This window comes from Eurosta solidaginis, chromosome 1, assembly GCF_040869045.1.
Source record: "Eurosta solidaginis isolate ZX-2024a chromosome 1, ASM4086904v1, whole genome shotgun sequence".
NCBI lineage: Eukaryota > Metazoa > Arthropoda > Insecta > Diptera > Tephritidae > Eurosta > Eurosta solidaginis.
This window is the reverse complement of record NC_090319.1, coordinates 389,079,695-389,104,190: the sequence shown is the minus strand read 5'-3', so window position 1 is coordinate 389,104,190 and position 24,496 is coordinate 389,079,695. Positions and strand designations below refer to the sequence as shown.

Here is a 24,496-nt window from a genome sequence, read left to right as displayed (position 1 = left end):
TTTATTTGTTTTTATTATATTTATTTTCTCCGCTTTATAGCTGTTATGTTTTAATTCTTATTGTTTTTTAACTCTATTTTACAGCCACTACTAAAAAATTTATAAAATCATTCAATAAAACTAAGGTAGTCACGAACGAAATGTACAGCAGCAAATCCGACCGTTTATGAAAAAAGTGGTAAAGTTCAAAACGAATCTTTTTCGATCTTTCAATAGTTTTCATAACCACATTTTAAAATATTAAGTCATAATTTGTTAAGGTAAGCTGATTTTGTGTCGATAATGATTCGTGGCATGAAATGGCGATACCGTACCCGATATTGAAGAAGGCGCTATCGATAAAATAAGGATATGTGGGAAAAGCAGAAACCATTTGCTTGACTACTATGGTATAGTTATGACTAAGAATTTATGGTATGGCACGAATATATGTATTCTCATGAAGTTTGTTAGATCAACTCTTTGAGATATGTTAAAGGTGAGATTAACTTGACTTTAATTATAACGACAGAGAGATGTGAACTTCACGAACAACGTATTTCGGGACTCAGTTAAGTACCGTGTGGAACCCATTTTACTTTTTAATTGAAAAAAAATACCCTACAAGAAGACATTGTCATTCAATGCAGCATCTGTTAGTCAGTGCCGTGAAGCCAACAATCAGTGCTCATAATCTTTCTTTTTCTTGAATCATTGCTGACACTTAAAATATTGCAACTGACTATTGTGAAAGCCTGTCAAAAATTATTATTTTCTTTTTATTTCAGTTTTGACATTAAGAGTATTACAACTGAATATTTTCATAATTTACTAAATATTTTACAATGTTCATTGTTTTTACATATTGAGATTTTATATGATCATTTTTATTATAATATATTTAAATATTTTTATTATTGCCTATATGGCAAGGGTTTATTTCCAATTGGATTTCAAGTTTGACATACTCACGAAACAAGTTTTTGTTTATTTTTGAAATTATATTGAATCTTTTTTTTTTATCACACATCTCATTTTTATGTTGCATGTTTTGGTTAAGTAACTGTTCGCTATTCCAAAAATTACTCTAAAATAAAATCAGATTTTTTACTCTCTATAGGCATACCCTAAACTTTTTTATTTCCGTTGCACCGATATATTTTGAAGGGAAAGGAAGTTTTCGGTTTCTATTTATTTTATGTGACTGGTTTTACTTCGAACCAATCTGTTTTGTTTTTTAAACACAGTATTTTAATTCTAGTTTTAAGTTTACTTTTAATACATCTTTTGTTTTAATCTTAGTGCTACATATGCTTTTTTTATATACCGTCCGTATCGCTAGAAAAGCTTGTCTGTTTTATATTTTTCGTGAATGGCACTGCCCCGATAACTACAAGCAATTTATAAAAGTTTTCTGGATCAAAATAAATTATAAAAAATATAATTTTTTAAATAATGGACGTTGGATAAATTTAGAAGGATTTGAGTTGCGGTTTAGTAGTCTCATGTTGGAAAACCAAAAATTGAAGAGGCAATTTAAATAACAAAGTATAAATTATGTATGTAAATACATATATACATACAAATATAGATGAAAAGGCTAAGCAAAACGAAAAACAATAAACAATAATTAAATTTAAAAAAATATATACATATACAGTAATACATACATACTTACATATATGCAACTTGATGCAATTACGATGAATTATAACAATAATTGTAATGGAAAATTTACAAAAGTAATAATGTAACAATTGCCTACCCCTTAACATACCTATTATGTAATGAAAACTACTAAAGAGCTAACGCAAAAAATTAGTAACAAAAGGGAGAGGTTAGAAGGCGAGTCAAAATGTTTATGATATGCTGATATTTAAATGGATATACATACGTACATATATACACAATATTAACAACGTTATGCTAACAAAAAAGACATACAAACATAAATGCAGAATTATTGACGCAAAGCGAAAAATATTGAAGGCTAACAAGACTCAAAACAAAGAAAAAAAAAAGAAATTAATAAAATTTTATTTTTAATGTGTCTTTTGTTCCATCGTAAAAAGATTTTATTTATAAAGGTCTGTTACTTTCTCCTCGCATATTCTCTATGTATTTTTGCATGGTACTTATAAGGTCGTTCCATAATTATTTGTTAGCTTTTGAGTGGACCGTATCGTAATCTTCAAAATAGCTTTCCAATAATTGTACCTATTTTATGGTAGAACGTTAGATTCTCTACAAAACCATGTCTACAGTAACCCGTACGTGTCTGACGACACCAACTTGCACCCACAATTTGTATGTAAAATTGAAAAGTGCGATGCTGACGTTAATATTAATATAAGGTACTCATAATTTTAGACATTTTTTTAAGCGCTCTGTGTTTATGTTTTATGTATTCTTAACGAAGTCGTTGATCTGAAAATTTTCAATCTGAGTATTTACTAAGCTGTACTACCAGCTTTCATTAGTGTTGTCTACCTATCTATTAGAGGTTTACGCTGATCACTATCGGCGGCGGCGGCGGCGTTATTTTGAAAAACTTAATTTTTCCGTTATAAAATAATATTTAGGATGGGTTTGGTTTGTATGTATTTAGACAAATCGACGTTTTAGCTATTTCGGAAAGATCCGTAGGTTTTGCCTTAAAATCTCGAGGATCATTCAAAAAGTTTCAGGAGTGGCTCCTTGCGGAGGGACTGTCCTTCCTTCAGGTACCCCAGGGAGACTTCGAACCTAACCTCGGTCTTAGGGACTGGTACTTAAAATGGTCACACTTTTGTCTGTATGTCTCGTTCAAAGCGTAGTTTCACCGAATGAGATGTTCTGGGCTAACTCCTAATACTCGTCGTCAACACGCCTTCTGTAACCCCCAGCGGGTTAGGGGGGTCAGAATATACCCGCGGTAGGTATGCCTGTCGTAAGAGGCGACTAAAATACCAGATTCAAGGGGCTGTGTAGCGCAACCCTGCAGGTTGCCAGCGCAACATATAGCTTCTCCAAACCCAATTGTCAACCTCACCTATCCGCGGCGAATCCTGTTTCACTAACAGACGAGGCTCTGGCGACTCTAAGCTCCTTATGGAACTTGGGGTTGGGGAGGGAGGGGATGGCCTGAAGGTTTAATGTGGCCACATAAATCGTTCCCGAGATGGTCGGGCCAGCACCTTAATTGTGCTGTGGTACCGGAGCGTACCGGATCTGTATCCGGCAAAGGACCATCACATCGATAACACTCCCCAAAGCCTTCGGAGAGCAACCTTATCGCTACAACAACAACAACAACAACAACGACTTCTGTACATCATTTGTGGATCCTTGCTGTGCACGCAAAAAGTCGGCTTTCGGCAGCTATTAATGCTCTATTAATAGTCATGGTTCTCGTGGCACAGTTTTAACGATTAGCATCATTGCTGACCTATTGCTGATCGCGCCAATGGTCGCCTCCACTTTTTTCGGCTGTTTTTAAGAGCGAACAGTAGCAACCCTGACCACCACCACACATATGCCAACACAGAAGCTAATGGACTGCGACTTCGAACTCTTACCTTCGTCGACGTCACTTTCCTAGAAGCTCAAGGTGTAGCTCCCAGGTTTTTCTGCCACGCTATACTGCCAAGCTACAACAGAGAAACACTTTGAGATGTTAGGGAGCAACTATTCGGCCAAGGATGCCGCCCTTGAAATCATAAGCTCTCTAAGTGGATATCATTGCGTAACTCATGGGTGAAAATCGTATAATCCTCGGAACATCTATTTGGTTTCAATTTTACAAGGATCCTGGATACAAATTTTTAAAATGCAGGCCACAGTTTGCATACGTTTGTGTTCGAAACATTGATTTCCATAGTCTTCGTTAAATCAAAACGATATTTTAAAATGAACGTCAACCGATATTAAGTTGAAAGATGTTAAGGTTATATGCTCAGTCCAAATTGTTGTTTTCCGGCCCTATGATATAAGAGTTCATTATGGATGACCACTTAGTTTCAGTTTCCGGTCATTTGTTGACTGTCTTGGGAAAGCTTTTGCCTCACCACTTCTTGGGATGGGCAAAGCCTCACCTGGTATATATATGTACCTACATATTCACATTTGACACAGGAGCCGTAACGTGTAGGTGATATTTAAACTTGGAATGTGATTCACTCCAAAGGAGTAGTAGGGGATAGGCCCGCCAACTTTAAGAAATGTCAAAACGGAAGACTTAGGTGTTGTATGATGAAGTGTGAAAATCAAAATTATCATTTCAGACGCTATCTTATAGTTTCGAAAATAAACAACAGAGGTTCGAATAAAAGGCCGATTGATTTTTTCAAACCCTTCTCATACAAACTTATATATCTTCAACTTAAGTATGAGGTGCGAATCATTTCGAAGGAGTATATAAGCCCCTGGAAACATTTTAAGGATTTTGCATAGGACTTTTGAAAAAATCGGCACCTTTTTTGGATAAGTTGCTTTTTTAATAACTCGAGGACATGTTCCACTTGTGTCATTATATTTGAATTCATTGTTCCTTATTAATTTTTTGAAAAATTATTCAGAGTGAGCATTTAAATTTATTATATAACTTTTCTTTTAGTGTTTTGTTTTAATAACTTGGTGAATTCGGTGATGCAAAATCCTTGTTGAGCTGGCGCCTGTTTTTTAAAATAACTTTATAAAAAGTTAAAATTCTTTTAACTGGCAGCAGTGATACGCATCCGTTGATACCCCTTTTGACCATATCGGACCAATTATCGACTGAGTAGAAAATATAAAAAAAACAAGTAAGGAAGGCTAAGTTCGGGTGTAACCGAACATTGCATACTCAGCTGAGAGCTTTGGAGACAAAATAAGGGAAAATCACCATTTAGCAAAATGAACCTAGGGTAACCCTGGAATGTGTTTGTGTGACATGTGTATCAAATGAAAGGTGTTAATGATTATTTAAATAAATAAATAAAACGTAGTGGACCTTAGTTCTATAGGTGGACGCCTTTTCGAGATATCGCAATTAGGGTGGACCAGGGGTGACTCTAGAATGTGTTTGTACGATATGGGTATCAAATTAAAAGTATTAATGAGGGTTTTAAAAGGGAGTAGCCCTTAGTTGTATATGTGAAGGCGTTTTCGAGATATCGACCAAAATATGGACCAGGGTGACCCAGAACATCTTCTGTCGGGTACCGCTAATTTATTTATATATGTCATACCACGAACAGTATTCCTGCCAAGATTCCAACGGCTTTTGATTCCGCCCTGCAGAACTTTTTCTTTCTTCTACTTAATATGGTAGGTGTCACACCCATTTTACAAAGTTTTTTCTAAAGTTATATTTTGCGTCAATAAACCAATCTAATTACCATGTTTCATCTCTTTTTTCATATTTGGTACAGAATTAAGGGATTTTTTTCATTTTTCGTAATTTTCGATATCGGAAAAGTGGGCGTGGTTATGGTGGGCCATATTTTATACCAAGATAAAGTGACTTCAGATAAGTACGTGAACTAAGTTTAGTTAATAAATATCGTTTTTTGCGCAAGTTATCGTGTTAACGCCAGAGGGGAAGGACAGACGGTCGACTGTGTATAAAAACTGGGCGTGGCTTCAAGCGATTTCGCCCATTTTCACAGAAAACAGTTATCGTCATAGAATCTATGTCCCTACCAAATTTCACAAGGATTGGTAAATTTTTGTTCGACTTATGGCATTTAAAGTATTCTAGACGAATTAAATGAAAAAGGGCGGAGTTACGCCCATTTTGAAATTTTCTTTTATCTTTGTATTTTGTTGCACCATATCATTACTGTAGTCGAATAATTTACTTTTATACTGTAAATATATTAAATTTTTTGTTAAAATTTGACTTAAAAAATTTTTTTTTAAAAGTGGGCGTGTTCATCATCCGATTTCGCTAATTTTTATTTATTACACATATACTAATAGGAGTAACGTGCCTACCAAATTTCGTCATGATATCTTCAACGACTGCCAAATTACAGCTTGCAAAACTTTTAAATTACCTTCTTTTAAAAGTGGGCGGTGCCACGCCCATTGTCCAAAATTTTTCTAATTTTCTATTTTGCGTCGTAAGGTCAACGCACCTACCAAGTTTCATCGCTTTATCCGCCTTTGGTAATGAATTAGATTAGATTAGATTATTTATTACGGCCAGAAGCCTAATTCGTAAATTTGAAAATATTACAGTTTGTAGAAAATGTTCTGTTGATCAATTTCAGTTCTAAAAAACGGCAATTTGAAATTACGTTTGCTCCTCGTATTTATGTTGTGAGTCTGCTCAACTAATGCTATATTTTTATTTAAATACTCAGGTCCATGTTTGATATTAAATATGAATTTCATGGAGTGGAAAAAAATCTTTTGTTTCACACTTAACCAGTCTAAAGTCTTCAACATGTCAGCCGTTCGTGTATCTCTATGTTTCTGAAGAATAAATCTCATGCATCTATTTTGAAGCTTTTGTAGCTTGTCTACTTCTTTATCCGATAATATGAAAAGAATAGACGGGCAGTACATGAAGTGCGGTTCTATAACTGATTTATATAAGATTATTTTGTACTTTTTTTGAATGAATTTAGTTGTTCTCTGCATCACTCCTATTTTATTAGCAACTTTTTTAATTGTATAATTTGAGTTTATTATCAATTATTATTCCTAAGTATTTTATACTGTTAACTCTTTTGTATGATTTCATCATTTATTTTTAGCTCGGCTATATCCTCCTCATTGATATTCCTCCTTGTTACTATCATATATTTAGTTTTATTTATGTTTAGTTTCAGTCTATTACCACACAACCATTTATACAAGTTATTTAGCTCATGTTGCATTTTGGAAAGTGCAGTATTAATATTATTTTCACTTATCATAATTAATGCATCATCCGCAAAAAGTCTAATTTCACAACCTTCGATTGCATTGACTATGTCATTTATGTATATAAGAAATAATATAGGTGCCAATACTGAGCCTTGAGGTAACCCTATGGGTACCTCTAATTCATCCGACGTCACAGCATTTATAACTGTTTTCTGCTTTCTCTGCTTCAAATAGTTGCGGAACCATTTAAGTTCAATATCAGTTATGCCAATCCTTTGCATTTTTTTTATTAATCAGCCCTATTCTGCATTTCGACTTGGATTGGAATTTTTCCGATTTGGCAATTTTGGTATTCTGTGTTCCAATCTCTTTCGATCCAACTTCGAATCGTTCGATTTTTTGTATTCTGCATTTCGATCGTAGTTCCGTTTTTCTAAGTTGCAAATTAGTTGGCGGAAAAATATTTTCTTTTTATTTTTTTATTAATTTATAACAGAATTTTAACAAAAATGTAAGTAAAACTTGTTAAGAAACGTAGAAGGCTTGATGATGATTGTTTTTTATATGTTTCCAGGTCAAAAACAACATGTCGATGTCGAAGTCCTTGAACGTATTTGCGCCGCAAAAGTATCTAACACATACTTGAAAGCATCCTTGTTAAGTCGAAAGTTTTTTATGAACCTAAATAAGAAAATAAGTCATTAAACTATACCACTTTTAAGTTCAATTTCTTACAATTCGTCACTCATCTCAAATGGATTACACAAATCTCGCAATATTTGCCTTTCCATCCTCGCCTGGCAATTTTCGTATGCGTTGCTTTCCAACTCCATAAATAATGCCGCGACCATTGATTCCATTATAATAGACAGCTATAATTTGTGTCTGTTCGTTGGGTCCAGATATATGCCAAAGCAAGCTGCCGGAGTAGAGGAAGGTGAATCGAAAACGTAAACAATCCTTGCGGAAAGAATAAATAAATCTTCATAAAGTATTTTAGGGCAGTGCAATGAAATTAGCATCCTTAAAATTCAGAAAATGTCAACTATATTCGTGCAGGAATCCGTTTTAAAAAAACTTGGTGGCCACGGCTGGGAATTGGCCAAAAGAACGACAAAAACACACTTACAATTATGAAAGCACTTCACTCGAAAAATATAACACTGCGGCAATATATTCTATTGCTTTTTTTTGTACAAAATGGCGTGGATAATAAAATATAAACGTTTTTCAGTATTTTTTTTACAAATTTTCTTTAATTTATTTTGTTCCAATGTTCACACATTCCGTACCAACAGCTGATTTCGAAAAAATCATTTGCTCTTCCTCTTCTCTTTACAATTCCGTTGTAATGCAGAATACCAAACTTCGATTGAAGCGGAGCGTAGAACGGGAACGTAATCGAAATGCAGAATAGGGGTGAATATCTCTCTATCCACCGTTTCAAAAGCTCTTTTGAGGTCAAGGAAAACTGAAACCACTACTTTTTTGTTGTTTAGCTCTTCTTTCCAATCAGATATCACCAAGTTCAGCGCTGTCTCACAGGAATGTTTTTTCCTAAATCCTGACTGTTGGTAGACTAGTATATTATTTACTTCAAGATGATTCACCAACTGATTATTAACAACGACTTCGAGAATTTAAGCATCACTTGGCAGGGTATTTATAGGTCTAAGTTCTTCAAGTTGCATTGTCTTTTTAACTTTTTCCACAGGTATTATTGTTGACGTTTTCCACATTTCAGGTACCACACCATCTTCTAAGCTGTTATTGATTATTTGAGCATAGAAATATCCGGTATACGATATACAATCTTTTAGTACACCTTCGGATAGCAGTTTTCTTCCACCTATTTTATATTTAAAGTCTGTTAGGATATTAATAACATCATCGGTGGTAATTTCAGCAAAATTTAATTTTGAATGGACTTGTGTATCCTCTAGTGCTACTTGACAGGTTTCGATGTTATTATTAATTTCAATCACACTGTTTACAATAAATCTATTTAGACCATTCGCCAGATCGGTTTCGTTTTCAACCAGTATGCGGTTTTTCGAAATTTTCGATATCGAAAAAGTGGGCGTGGTTGTAGTCCGATTTCGTTCATTTTAATTAGCGATCTGAGATGAGGGCCCAGGAACCTACATACCAAATTTCATCGAGATACCTCAAAATTTACTCAAGTTATCGTGTTTACAGACGGACGGACGGACATGGCTAAATTAAAATAAAAAACCTGTTTCTCTCAAAGGATAAATACAAAACTCTCAAACAATTTATTAAAATGATAGTAAATTGTATATCTAATACGTGCGCATATTCCATGCTCCAATATGTCGCTAATCAGATTAACCTTTTTTGAGCTATTAGGATTGAAAAAATTGATTTCGATCACGGATCGTAAAACACGATATGGGCCTAAGCCTTCTTGAATTGATTCGCAAATAACGTTCGGAAAAATCATTATTTTTCAGGAGAAAAAAAAACTTTATGACGGAAAATATCAAGTTTTCTTCGTATTTCTAAAGCAAAATCATGATAGCAAAAACTTGTATACAAAAAATATTCAGTTTGAATTTGAAATCATATCTCATTTTACTATTCCAAAGCGTTGTCGGTGGAAACACATTTTATGTTCAACGCTACGCAGAACCAACACAAAAATCGCTCAGAAACTTGCATTTTCGCTTTCGCTGTTACTTTGTTTTGATGTCTCACAATTTGTGAAAACTCTTTACATTTCTATATTCCCTTTACACTTCGGAAGATATCTGTGTCGTTGAAATTTAAAAATGGATTAAATGTTTATACATATGCACTTCAACTTGTATGGACTGCTGAGTGCATAACTTTATCTACACTTATGAAATTGTTACGCAGGAAATTAGTACAGTTAAATTTCAGTTTTCATTATACTTAGTTGCAACTGAAATGTGTCTCCATTTAATCTCGGATATTTTGTGTGTTCGAGAGATATTTGTAAAAAGAGTTGTACTTTGATTTTGATGTAAACATACTCTTACGCAGAAATTAGTTCTGCGGAAAATTTGTATCGCGAAAGAAAAATGAAAGGTGCTTTTCCCAAGACTCTCCAGATACCTCCCCTGATTACGAAGCGCCCCGGAGACGTTTTCTATTCTTTGAGAATAAAATTGCAAACAGGGGTTGACTGCTTATACCCGTCCGAATACCTATAATCCGTAGGGGGAAATAGAAAATTGATGAAAAGATATTTACAAAAAACCGAGATATATTTTTGCGCAGGACACCTTCCGGTATTAGAGGCATTCTGTCGGTCTTTCGAAAAAATACCCTGGATAGGTCCAATACCGGTTTGCAAACCAAATTATATCTACGCAAAAAAAAAATGTTTTCTGTGGAAAAAAACATCGAAATTCCAACAATCAGATGTAAATTTTTCATTCTTCCTGCAAATATCTCTTGACCAAGTTAAAATCCTTCCTTCCATAGGCGGGTTCCGATAGAAACACTTTCTTGGTCGGAGCATCATCAATCATTCGCATAACATGGTCTAGCCAGCACAGTCGCTGCGTTTTAATTCGCTGGACTATGTTGATGTCTGCGTATAGCTCGTACAGCTCATTAAATCTTCTTCGGTACTCGCCATCGCCAACGCGTAGAGATCCATACATTTTTCGAAGAACTTTTCTCTCGAACACTTCCAAAGCCGCTTCAGCTGCTGTTGTCATTGTCCATGCTTCTGCCCCATATAGCAGGACGGGTACGATAAGTGACTTGTAGAGTAGGATGTTCGTTCGCCGAGAGAGGACTTCAATTGCCTACATAGTCCAAAGTAGCATTTATTAGCAAGATTAATTCTTCGCTGGGTTTCAGTGCTGATGTTGTTGCTAGTGTTGATGCTCGTTCCCAAATAAACGAAGTTTTTTGCTATTTCGAAATTATGGCTGCCAACAGTAGCGTGGTTGCCAAGGCGCGTATGCTTTGCTCGATGACAGCAGGTACTTCGTTTTGTCCTCATTCAACATTCTTGCGAGCTAAAGTAAAGAATTCCCCTGGATTATTAGGCTGTCTTTGTCGAATTGTTCTTGTGGGGTTTGTTTTGTTGTATTTTGTAAAGTGAAATTTGGTGGCAGCGTCTGACGTGAAGAAATATGGCAACTATAGTGCTGTCAAATAGTCCAATTGGAAATGTCATTGCAAAAATGCCGATGACGTTTTATTCCTCTAATTTTCTTATTGGAGGAGGAACAAGGTTGTGCATATTTGTGGTTGCACGGAGATAAAAAATTCAATGTAAATATTCGGTTCTTAATTTAATAAAGTTTGTGTAACTTCAAGGGCTTTAATTTAATGTTGCGTTTGTGTTTTTGAGATTCAGGAAATGCACCCGTAGTGGATTTATAGTGCATTATATTGGTGTAGAAGTACAAGGGCGGTGGTGAATAAATTGTTGCTTTGCTTGTGAAAGATCGGGGCGGAATAGCTATACAAATAGTAGACGCGGCATAGTCTAAGTACATAACCGTGCAAGTGGAAGAGAAAATAGTGACGGAATTTTTCCAAAAATAAATTTGTATGCGTGTGTGACTCAAAGCAAAGCAGTATTGGATGTGCACTTCCAATCCAAATCAAATAATTCAAGTGATTTTGATTTTTTATCTCATAAATAATTACAGCCTTTCGTTTGAAGTGAAGACGACGTCGCCGTGTGAAATTCCAGCTGCTAAAAAAGTATTAGCGGTTTGCGTTCTAGTTGTTTAAAATAGTAACAAAATGTTTAGTTTTCTGAAGCGTGAGAAAAACCATCAAGAAGTAGTAGAAAATGTTGTGGGTGAATTAAAGAAAATCTATCGCAGCAAACTTTTGCCTTTGGAAGAACACTACCAGTTCCACGACTTTCATTCGCCGAAGTTGGAGGATCCCGATTTCGATGCAAAACCAATGATTCTGCTTGTCGGTCAGTACTCCACTGGCAAAACGACATTTATACGTTACCTGCTAGAGCGTGATTTTCCTGGCATACGCATTGGTCCCGAACCAACAACAGATCGTTTCATAGCTGTAATGCACGATGAAAAGGAAGGCGTCATACCTGGCAATGCGCTCGTTGTCGATCCCAAAAAGCAGTTCCGTCCTTTGAGCAAATACGGCAACGCCTTTTTAAATCGTTTCCAATGCTCCACCTTAAACTCACCGGTATTACAAGCGATATCTATTGTAGACACACCCGGTATATTATCAGGGGAAAAGCAACGTATTGATCGTGGCTATGACTTCACTGGTGTATTGGAATGGTTTGCAGAGCGCGTAGATCGTATTATATTGCTATTCGATGCACATAAACTGGATATCTCCGATGAGTTCCGTCGTTCCATCGAAGCACTAAAAGGCCATGATGACAAAATACGTATCATTCTTAATAAAGCTGACATGATTGATCACCAACAATTAATGCGTGTATACGGCGCGCTGATGTGGTCTTTGGGTAAAGTGTTACAAACACCGGAAGTAGCGCGTGTATATATTGGCTCGTTTTGGGATCAACCACTTCGTTTCGACGCCAATCGCCGCCTCTTCGAAGATGAAGAGCAGGATCTCTTCCGTGATCTGCAATCACTACCACGTAATGCAGCGTTACGAAAACTCAATGATTTGATTAAACGCGCCCGACTTGCAAAAGTTCATGCTTTTATTATATCAGAACTGCGCAAGGATATGCCTTCAGTATTCGGTAAAGATAGTAAAAAGAAGGATTTGATTAAAAACCTAGGACAAATTTTTGATCGCATACAGCGTGAACATTCTATTTCACCCGGTGACTTTCCAGACATTAAGAAAATGCAAGAGGTCCTGCAACATCAAGACTTTAGCAAATTCCATACTTTAAAACCGCATTTACTGGATGTTGTAGACAATATGCTAGCCAAGGATATAGCACGTTTAATGGAGATGATACCACAAGAGGAAATGACACTTGTGTCAGAACCGGTGGTTAAGGGTAAGTTGCAGATATCAGTTACATGCGTACTACACATCTATGAATGTAAATGCTACTTATGTGTTATTCATCCTTTATGGTATGCGGTGTGCCAGTCTTTGCTTTTAGCACTTCATTGTTTTAAATATCCTTTTAATTTAATCATTCATTTACTACTACTAATTTACCTTTGTACAAAATTCTTCTACATTTATTTTTTAAACACTCAATTTAATATATTGAATTTCTTATGTTTATTTATATGCTGATGTATGCGATTCACTCACTATACTTGTTACTAATCAGAACTCAAAGGTAAATGACACCTTAATATTTGGAATATCATTTTTATATACCTAGGGAAGCTCAACAAAAAACGCCCTCCACAGTGAATAAGTATTTAAATGCACTATAATTACGTTTTATGTATATAACTGCCCAAAAATTTTGATTTTACGCAAAGCTTATTTCATATCATGACATGAAGCCTGCAATTTTTAATATGACTAGGTTTGAATCGGCTTCAGCATATATCATTACTTATGTTCTTCCCTGCAAAAATCGCGAGTACTCCATGCATGCATGTATGGAGTACTCGCTATGGACCAAGCGAGTGCTCCAAAATTAACCACAATTCATACAAAAAATATGGTCCAATTAACATTGCGATGTCCTAGGACCGGACCATATACTCCAGCTCCGCATTACATCAGAGTAATCCATGGAGTACCCACAGTCCAAAAAACATCGTGTAGTGATTACAATCGTTAAAAACGAGCAATGATCGGCTTACAACATGTTCGTGTAGAAACATGAGTTGGTCCATCTCTGCATTACAGTGGAGTAGAATGGTAAGTACTCCAGTGGACCACATGGTCCAACGATTTTTGCAGGGTTATTACAACTCAGTCCTATATAGCATATGCTGATTGAGCTAATGCTCTGTTGTATCCTCATATACACTACCCCAGGCATCATTGGAATTTTGCGTATAGGGAAATTGATATCTTGTCGTTAGGTTTTTGACAAGGCTCATACGGTTGAGCGGAGCTTACCAGCACGAGCAGAGAGGTAACAGTTTTTGAGATGCTCTACCCACGTATTTCGTTTGTGTTCCTCTACAAGCTATCTGATCTCCGAACTAAGCTCACTCATTTGAAGGTCTTGTGGGTTTAGTAGTGGCACAAGAGCAAGTTCTTTCTACAAAGCTGCAAATTTGGCTGCAAAATTTGGGATTTACGGGATCCTTCCAGCGGGATTTAAAGCGAACCAAGACTGGGGTCCTCAGAACTTACGATCTCCTTGTGAACGAATGGGAAGACAGATGCTTTCAAGTGATCATGTTTCGTTTTTTCAAAGTTAAGGGAGGTAGTTTATGAAATCGGCTGGTCGATCTATAGTGAGAAGTTTTTGTAGGTGGTCGGTTGTAAATGTTAACTTGAGTTACTAGTCAACGCAAATAATGAATCCTCCGTTCTGCATGGTGATATCCGCTTGGATTATAGGATTTTTACCTCAGAGTAATGCACATAAAGGGTCGACATCAAATCAGGCAACATGCATCTATCACGATCCAAAAGCGTATATATACCGGTAGTGCCTTATGTGCTCTGAGTATTGCAGGTCCGCCAAAAAAAGTTCAACTTATCTGTCACACCAATATAAAGCTAGAATAAGCCATGTGATTTGTCTCTCGTTTGCCAATTTCTCGCAGACTAGTTGATAAAAGCAATTTCCTCATATCGCTTTTGCAATAATCAAGAAAACTTCAAATATTTACACATCTAAAGTAATTGACCCAGTTTAGAGCAAAAAAAAAAAAAGAGAATGAAGGCAAGACTATTTAGTGACAAAAACAACAATCAAGCAACTCATTGCTGCTTACTCATCGTCGTGATTTACCAAGTCGACAAAATAAGCTTTGATTGTATTTGTACTTCTATACTGGTATTGTGACTACCGGCAAAGTAAAGCACGAATTTTCATCGATAAAACTGAAAAAGTACCCCATGGCATACATATCTATTAACGTATACCTAAACATGCGCCGGTATGAAAAAAAAACGAAAAAGTGCCACTGTGTTGAAACAAATTATACTTTAAATGTGGAGTTAGTTAAACAAAAATCTCTACAACCTAAAAAACGGATTTGCAATAAAAAAGGAAGAGCAAAAAATCATGATGAGCGAGCACAACACTTTTTCCAAATCAGGCAGCCATGCTTCGATAATTTTGTGTTTTTAAGGCACATGCTATATGTTTGGTTGTGTAAACACTTAATGATTTAGCATTCATTAAACAATTTCGCACTAAATACTTTTATATATGTATATACAGTTGCAAACATGAAAAAAGCAGCGCCAATTTTTATTAATAAAAAAACATTTCGTGAATTTTGTTACTGAAACAATATAAACCAATTTCAGAAACGTTTTTGAAAAGAATCGAAATTTCGAGGAAATTTAAAGAAAATTTTAAAATTTTCAATTCGAGTTTTAGAATTTTCTTCAGTAGTTATGCAGTTTTGTAGCCTAATCAATTCTCAAAATTTGGTTTGATTTTATAAAATTTTGTTTCCTAAGGGTGTTTCAGATTTTTTTTCTATATTCTTTGTCATCATTAAAAAATAGTTTTTAATTGCATGCAAATAACTAATTACAATAAATTAATATAAAAGGACTGGAAAAAGATAGTCAACAAAATCAATAAAGTTCAGTTTAAATTTGGAAAATTAAATAAATAAATATTCATTTTCTTACATTAATGCCCGGTTTTCAGTGCGAGTTTATTCTACAGTTAAAGTTGACCTTGCCACTTTGTCCAATAGCATAAAATTTTGGAAAAAAAGTTTCGTAAATACTGATGTAGGCAAAGAGCTACCCATATACCAAATTTCAGGCAAATCGAACAGAGAATAGAATTTGTTCGAAAAGATCGGTCCCTGGTCCACTTTCGGGAAAGAAACTTCACAGGAACACTCTCCGGATTGCTGTGAAGCTATCCAGCAAATTTTAATAAAATCGGCGAAGTGCTTTCGGAGTTCATAAGTTGCATACAAACATATGATAGATTAAATCTCCTTAGTGCACAAACATTATCATACATGCACCTTAGAGCGGGTCAAATTGTATGGATGGATTTTTTCCCATCAGGAGTATAGCAAAAACGTAATCTATAGATGATTCTAAGAAAAATTACTGAAGACACCATAGCTCTAAGTCCGATTTCGAGGTCCCCACTTTTGCAAAATAGATATTTTGCATTTGAAGTTGGGTTTGGCCAAAAAATCTTCATAGATTCTGATAGAATTATAGGAAAAATATCACATTGGGCTTACTTTAAAGGTATTTTACGTACATTCCAGAATCTGTATTATTATCTATAGTGTTTTTGAGTATTAGTAAAGCTATTAGGCTTAAATTGTGAGAAATTAATTTAAAAAAAAAGTTCCACTACGCATAACCCAAAAAATTATTTTCAATCCTGCGAAAAAAATGGCGAAAGGGTAAATTTTTCGACCAAAACAATCCCCAAAACCCAAAAAATATTTTTTTCAAACAACTGTTGTAAAAACGTTGGCGATAACAGTTTTTTGAAAAAAAAAAAATATTTTTTTGGGTTTTGGGTAGTGTTTTGGTCGAAAAATTTACCCTTTCGCTATTTTTTTTCGCAGGCTCGAAAATTATTTCTTTGGGTATGCGTAGTGGAACTTTCTTCCTGAGCCCACATCCCATCGAAAAATAGATGGCGCGATATCGGTTAATAAATCGACCCAGTCTAATGCTCGTACAGCTCAAAGCAAACAACCACACGAACTGCATTTTCAACCTGTTAGTATTGTGTTACAACCTGTTAATTTTGTGTCACATTTTAAAATTTAACTCTAATCATTTTTTCATAACGCGCCTTAAGGAGTATAGACTCAAAAACCAAAGTTAGGCGTCCTTCGTGTGGAGGAAAACATGTAAAACGCTCAAAACCCGTCAAATAACAATACGCGTTTTGAAAGACCTATAACTTCTACTTCGTATTAAAATTGGTTGGGCTACAAAACTGCATACTCAAAATAATTTTGAAAAGTGAATAAAAAGTTCAAAATTTTATTAAAATTTTCTCTGAGATCTCAGGTGCCGTATTTCCTCTAAATGATTGCGGATATGACTTCCAAAGTACCTGGGAGGCTGGGCCTATTCAGTTGGCGTGCCTAGCATCTGGGTGTTCAACAGAAACTATTTGGTCAGCATTTCATTTGCCTTCCTAATGGATAGTATTCTCTCCCCACTATGTAGGTGATGTTCTGCGGACATAAGGTACCCCGTAGCGGTTCTGAGAGCGGTGTTTTGGCAGGCCTGTAGTTTATTCCAGTGCATGCTCCCCAAAATGTAGATCCTTATCGAACTTCACACTCAGTATTTTTGGATATAAGACAGCGTAATTTCATCGACGTGGATGTCCAATATGGTCGACGTTGCTGTGTGTATGCTGTAAATAAGGTTGTTCACCTCAACTCGACATCCAATGTGGGATACGAATTGAAAAAATGAGCTGAATATAGACTTGAGAATTATACATTTCTAAAAATTTCTGAAGAATTGGATAAGGAATGGAGAATGATGTGGGATATAAACTTTAGAACTTTATATTTCTCGAAGGCTGAAGGTTTATTATTTCGCTCTGTTTTACGAACTGATGAAAGATGACGATGAATACAGGGCGTATGAGTAATATTAGTTGGATTTTCGATATAAAACTTTTTTCAAAAACATGAAGAATAAAAAATGTTTATAATTCTACGCACTTCTATATCAGCTTCTTACATGACTTATACAATTTATAGGCATAAACAGGTGAAATTAATGAACACGTATGTATATGTTAGTCTTCTCTAAAAGAAGTGTAATAACTTTGTATTAAATTGTTAGCTCATCTTTTTTTTATTTCAATACTCTCCGTTTTTAGACGCCAAATCCCCGACTCTGATAAGCTAAATAGTTCTGCTGCTGATATAAATTTATTCAACAAATACCTTAGTAGTTCATACTTCTATGTAGATACATGCGTAAATGTGGATATGAATACCCATCAAAAAATGATATCTTAATTTTATTGTTCAACATAACAATTTGTTATTTATAACTGCTTAGTTTCTAATATAGCACAAAGAAATATTATTGGCTTTGTAACCACAAAAACCCTCACCGAAGATTTATGAGAGTGTTACGTATGTGGACAGTAATTTTCCTGATATGGATCTGGCACATTTCGGTGCAACTAGTCTGTGGCCCTTTTTGGTCGGTGACGGCAAAAGTTATATGTATATCTGCCATCATCCAGTGATTTTTACAGCTCCGGCTCACGCTCAATTCTCACGGGAATGCTCTGGATCATTGAGAGGCTTGAGAAGCAGATGTCGTGAAATTTTCGCACACGTGAAATGTGATAGGCGGATGTCGCCGCTGTTTTTCATTTAACTCATCTATTTTTGAAAAAGTAGGTTTATTAAAGGCAGTGTTGCCAAACTAAAAAGAAGTAATTAGCAAATTATCTGGCTAACAAATTGAACCAGACTTCTATCTGGATTTATCTGGCTCAAATCGTTGTTGTTGCATTTACATGTAAAATTATTTATCTGGCTCAGGATTTTGCCACCGGATGATGGCTATCATCTCCGTCCCCTTCATTTTGATCTTCCTTTTCCTTCCTATGAATGCAGATGTTTGCTTATCAATCTTAAGACTCTGAACTGCAGGAGAACTTTTCTCTCTTTATTATTTGTTTTTAATTTAATACGTGGGGCTGTTGATTGTCCCTACCTTTTAGAACGTATTTTCCTTGCGATTACACATACATATATGCCTAAGAAATAATGCGTATTTTTTTGTGGGATTCGCAAGAACTAATTATGCTGCAAATGCTCCTCTTTCTAGAGCTCTTAAAGATTTTAATTTGCTCTCAAATTCGTCAGTTTTGGATTTTTCCTACTCTGAAAATAGTTTTAAATTGTTCCTTAACCAAATGTTAAATAAGTGCGTAAGTCTTTATATATGGCATTAGTCTGTAAGAAATGTAACAATTTCAAATAAATAAATAAATAAAACTAAACTCCAATTCCAAAACTAAAAATATGTGATGTCAACAGATTTTCATTGGAAGAATTAGTCTTTTCCGAAGTTCACTATAACTGATGTTAATTTACACTATGTCTCTCTTAAATGGGAGACGATTCCGTACATGGTGGAAAAGTAGGTTAATCACATAACTGTAGCAGAACCGCTAAAATTTATAAAAACAAAACCTGTTAGTTCCAACAAAATTATGAGAAGCTGATAACCCTATAAAATATCAAGTCAATTTAAAATGTGGAATGGTTTTAAAATAAATTTTATCCGTCGATAGAGACATGGATGCAAAGGCTGGAATTATTTCTTGGATAACAGCAAGTTCTTCGTCTTGTTCTCATTTGACGCAAGATCCACTTGTTATGCATCTTTAACAAATATATCTACCAACAATATGAATTTCAGCAGCTTACGCCAGGAAATGTACTCTTCTTTAATAAATAGATTGTACCATCGATGTTTAGATTTGTTGCTAGAAGATAGAAGATAATCTCCAGCAAGTTCAACCTAAACCTACCTAGCAGCATTTATCGTGATCATCAACGATATATACTATTTACACTAAAGAAAAAACACCACCAAACAAGAAATTGGGTACGATTTTTCGCCATGCAAATTAATTAATCAATTATTTCGCAATGCGCTTTATGAAAGAAATTTTCCCTTATTTTTGCATTATGTCCTTTGAATAAAAAGTTTCCCATTTTGTAAACACTGGGACTGTAGCGTGCTACACTATCCGTGATCGAATGCCACAATAGCTCCGAAATGATAAACCGGAATAATGAAATATGTTAACTAAGAACAAAGCGTACTCAGTAGATCCATAATTTATTATTTTTTTTTAATAATTTGGCAATCTCATTTCGTCGACGATGCGGTAAAACCTGATAACTCCATCCAAAAAAATGTTACAGTAGAACGAAAAAGATATATCGAACGACAACGTTGAAATTTTTAAATGGTTTGAAAATATATGAAGTTAGTAGCTTTTCATTATTTTTTGAAGCTAGCTTGTTCTAATTTACGTAATTTTTAGCGACTGTGAACATTAAATTCACATTTTTCTTTTACAACCATGTGCAAAAATCGTCCCTCATACTATCTGTATCAAAAGGTTGTTTCGATTGAAAAGTGGAGTTAGCCGCCTTTACAGCGCCGCTGACGATATTTACCGTGTAAGTGAAATGATTTTCGATAGGTAATCGTGAGTGCCAATACGTACCCTGTTTTTTTTTAAGTACATATCACAGCTTAGTAAGCAGCAAGCATTATAAGAAAAGTAAAGGAAGAATTTAAAATACTGAACTAAATATCTCAGTAAGACTACTATAAGTTTGACTGCCACTGTATGTTTGTTAACCTTAAACATAATCATGAACCGTTGTCCAGTTTTTTAAGTAGAAACATGCTCTAGAAATGCTGGCCAGGAGCAAGTAGGTCAACGGCAGCATAATGAAGATCTAACGTAGGCTATTTTTATTTATAAGCGAGAACTTATCAGAGTAAATAATCTTCAAATTCCAACTGAAATCGGTTGAAGCCCTACATTATTGAGACCGGTTGCATTCGTTTTTTTTTTTAATCTCAAATACATATAACCAAATTAATTACTGTCATACTAGCGCTTTACGGTTCCCTCGCTATTTTGTGTTCGGTTTTATTTTGTTTTTATTCATCAAACCTGTTGACTAATTTCTACAATATTTACGCAATTCACATTAAACTGGCAACAATTCAACTCTGACTCAGTTTATTCTCTTTAATCCAAAAAAGTACAAATTCACACTTCAAAACGTGTGTAAATTCAAGACGGGAATAAACTAAATGTACAAACTCGACATATACGTTGAATGTAAACGTATTTACCTATATATTTAAGCCGTCCTGCATTAGAGTGTCTCAATTTTCATACAAAATAAAAATGGCTCAAATCTGCAGTTTGAGCTCCAAATTCTTAGTACGTACATACATATCGTTTAATTCATTCATTTATTTAGGAAGTATTTGTGTAATTAAGCCCAATTGTGGTTATTTTTAGAGCAACCTTTATATATGTTAGCATAGTCTAAAGAACTTTCCTTTCCTACACACTTTTTTCTACATATTCTTAACTTTGACTCCTGTACGACAAGCCCAAAACCGTCCCCAATCGGGACCAAAATTTAAATGTGAATTCTGCATTTTTGACCGTAATTTTACTTTGAGGACGAGTCTGAAAAAATCGTTCCTCTACATTTCAAAGGCCATTCTAATGTATATTCGTAAGTATATGTAAATGCAACACGTGAAAGTACATGAGCTGTTTTCAAGCAAACGTGTAATAGCAGTTAATTTGACCGGAACAATATGCCCGGCATACATTTTTGTTTGATATCATTACCGAAACGGCCAAATTACATATTGTTAGATTGTAGCTTTCGCAATGACAAAATAGCAGTGGTCTAAACTGAAAATATTGTTTTAATGTAGTATTTTTTAGTTACTACTCCCAACGTCTCATGGACAATATTTCTTTGCATTTCTTGGTAACCAAAGTATTAAAGTGCATACGAATGTGTAGCTCCTTCATATATGTAGCTGGTACGCATAAATACAATTCGGTGGTTTTGAGCTCTTTTTGAAAAGGTGATTGCCATGGGAAATGATTGCGAATATACTCGACATCTACCGATAGAATTCATTCAGGACCAGATGCAGATTGAATATCAATAAAAACAAATTAATACAGTACTTAACTGTAGCCAAGAACTGGTCTTATTAAGTCAGTCATCGCTGTACATACATATGTACTTGAATAGATATGTTTATTCCATTATTAACAATTTGTTGGTGTTTGGGGTTGAAAGCGGAAGTAGAGGCCAACGGTTTTTTTTAAATTTTTTTGTTAGTAACGCAGTACTAGTGGGAGAAATTTAACTTCATGAACAAAGCCACGTTTCAAATAAAAGCAAATTGTAAAGCTAGATAGGCCAAGTTGTAATTTATATTAAAATTTTAGTTTGTTTAGAGCATAATCAGGTACAGTGGACTGAATTGGTAGTGCATTGAACATTCCACTATCCGTAAAAAAAAAACAGGGAAAATATGTTAATTATTTCAAACTGTGAAACTGTCAACAATATAAAGTTGACCTTTAAAGGGATGTTCACAGTTTTAACTTGATTATGTGGTAAATTTTTATCATTTTAATATTAAAAGCGTGTCGTTGAGTACCTAATATAGCTAAATATGACAACAGCCATGATATAAGGAGTAGGGAACCGCTTTGCGTGTCGAGAATCCTAGATTCTGTTATCAGAAGTGATTGAATACATTGAAATATCAAATACATCAAACGATTTATGTTCATAACTTCTAAATAGGCATTATTATTCATCCTTCGCTAATTATTAATTGTTACATCGAAGCCCGTTTTTTATATTTCGCCAAACATTTTTGACCGCTTCTTGTCTGTGTGAGTTGTTCTGGCTCCCGTTTAATTACATTCCAGCTGAAATTCTGGTTTAAAATGAATTAATAACCAAACGTATAGTGCAAATAAACTTAAAACACATAAAATTTTGTGAATAAATGTTATGAAACGCATTGGGGTACAAGCTAATAACAATAATAGCAATTTTAGTAGCTGAAATATTTGTTAGGTGACGTAATTATAAGATAACAGGTAATATGTATGTTCTCTATTGTATGCACTGATCGTCAAGTCACCGCCTTTCGCAAATTAAACGCTTATCTATTGATAAACTTTTGACAGCAAACAAGCGATATTGCCAAAATGAATAAACACATGGAGGGAAATATTTCCTTAAAAAACTGTACAAGACTGCATTTCTTCAATCATGCCTACAAGTACTTTGTACATACTCGTAGACATATGTATGTACTATGTATGTACATTTCAAAATGATATTGTTTCAACAAGCTATCCATCTTAACAACAAATACTTATAACATGTTTGTCATTAATTAAATTTACATTTTTATTGCAACGGAATTTTTTTGTAAACTTTAGGGTGAGTCAGAATCTGAATAGGTTTCGTTATATATTTGGACAGGTGCAAGTGGCTAAAGGTTAAAAGTACTTTCATGAAGCATATTTACCTCAGGGCCTCATTCTCTATTACGAAACGAACGTTCGTTTCGCCTCAGATACGAATCGATAGTGTATTTGCACTATGTTAAACTATGGCAACATATCCTTTGACACTTGCCTCGCCTTTCTGCTTTACATAAAGTTACAAACGTAAAGGCCGAACGAAAATGATAGGGAATAACATTGCTAAACGAAATGGTTTGGATGCGAATCGTTCGTCTGAGCTATCGTTCGCAATACGGAATGAAACCCTTAATTTTAAGTTCACGAACTGAACTATTTTTATATCGTCGACGAAGCGGCAAAAGTTACAAAGTCCATTCAACAAAGTTTCACAGTAGAACCAAAAACTGTAATAAAAGTAACTCAACATTCTAAATTTCGATATGTATTGAAAATGTATTTAAATTTAGTAATTTGTAGATATTCTGGACAACAAAAAAGTACTTTCCTTTTACCAATACGTGCAATTAGTTAATACTTATGAAACAGGTTGTAACCTTAAAAGAAGCTCATTGTTCTCTAAGTACTCGTTCCTTATTAATTGGCGCTTTAACATTGTTTTTGCTGTTAAAGCTGGTTCCCAAATAGACGAAATCCTTTACATTCTCGAATCTATATCCGTCAACAGTGACGTGACTGCCAAGGCAGCGATTATTTCTTGGATGACAGCAAGTACTTCGTCTTGTCCTCATTTACTGCAAGACTTAATCTTTTTGTTTCTTTATCTAATCCCGAGAAGGTAGAACTCACTGCGCGTTGTTCAGGCCAATAATATCAATATTATCAGCATACGCCAATAATTGTACGCATTTATAATAGCTTGTACCATCACGGTTTAATTCTGCTGCTAGAATTATCTTCTCCAGCATTACGTTAAAGAAATCGCACGAAAGGGCGCTCAGATTTCATATATGAGGACATTTTGGTGACAGACAGAGTGGCAGAGGGTGTGGGAATGGGAGGGGGAGTGGTGCTGGAAGCGGGATTGATAGTGGGATAGGGTTTGATAATGGGAGGGATATAAATGAAAAATAGTATGGACAAGAAGAAAAATAGAAGATCAAGTATAAGAGAATGGATTAGACAATGAAGTGGGGAAGTGATGTTCACTTTTTAAATGTGGGCAAAACAATTTCCGGTAAGAACAAAGTCTGCCGGGTACTCTAGCTCAATAAACTTGCGCATCGACACATAACTTCTATCTATGAGATTTTGAATCGAAAAAATATATTTTCTCATGAATAGCTTGACTTGTATTACAGGATCATCGCCTAAAAATATTTCTAAAACACAAAATAAAACAATTGACAGCTTTAGCATGTGCTCAAATTGCATCGACTTTAGCACCGCTATTACTCACAACACATTTAGCATTTTAGCCGCATTTTTAATAAACTGGTTTGCGCACATCGACTAACAACTTGCATGCAGCAAAGTTCAAGGTCTCGAACAAAAAGTGCACCTCCACAGCTGGCTAATACACAAGTATGCATATATTAAATCAAT

General features: G+C 34.9%; 1 protein-coding gene across 2 annotated transcripts in view; it reads left to right on the top strand.

Moving 5' to 3' along the window:
* Positions 1 to 11,009: 11,009 nt before the first annotated feature.
* Past1 (putative achaete scute target 1) overlaps positions 11,010 to 24,496 on the top strand; it is a 31,188-nt gene continuing 17,701 nt past the window's right edge. The window contains exons 1-2 of one of the 2 annotated variants that reach the window (XM_067763470.1): positions 11,010 to 11,088; positions 11,472 to 12,793. In XM_067763470.1, the coding sequence (XP_067619571.1) occupies positions 11,569 to 12,793 (1,225 nt within the window). In that variant the 5' untranslated portion in view covers positions 11,010 to 11,088; positions 11,472 to 11,568. Of the gene's footprint in view, positions 12,794 to 24,496 lie in introns of both variants that reach the window. The other variant, XM_067763469.1, reaches the window with a different exon arrangement.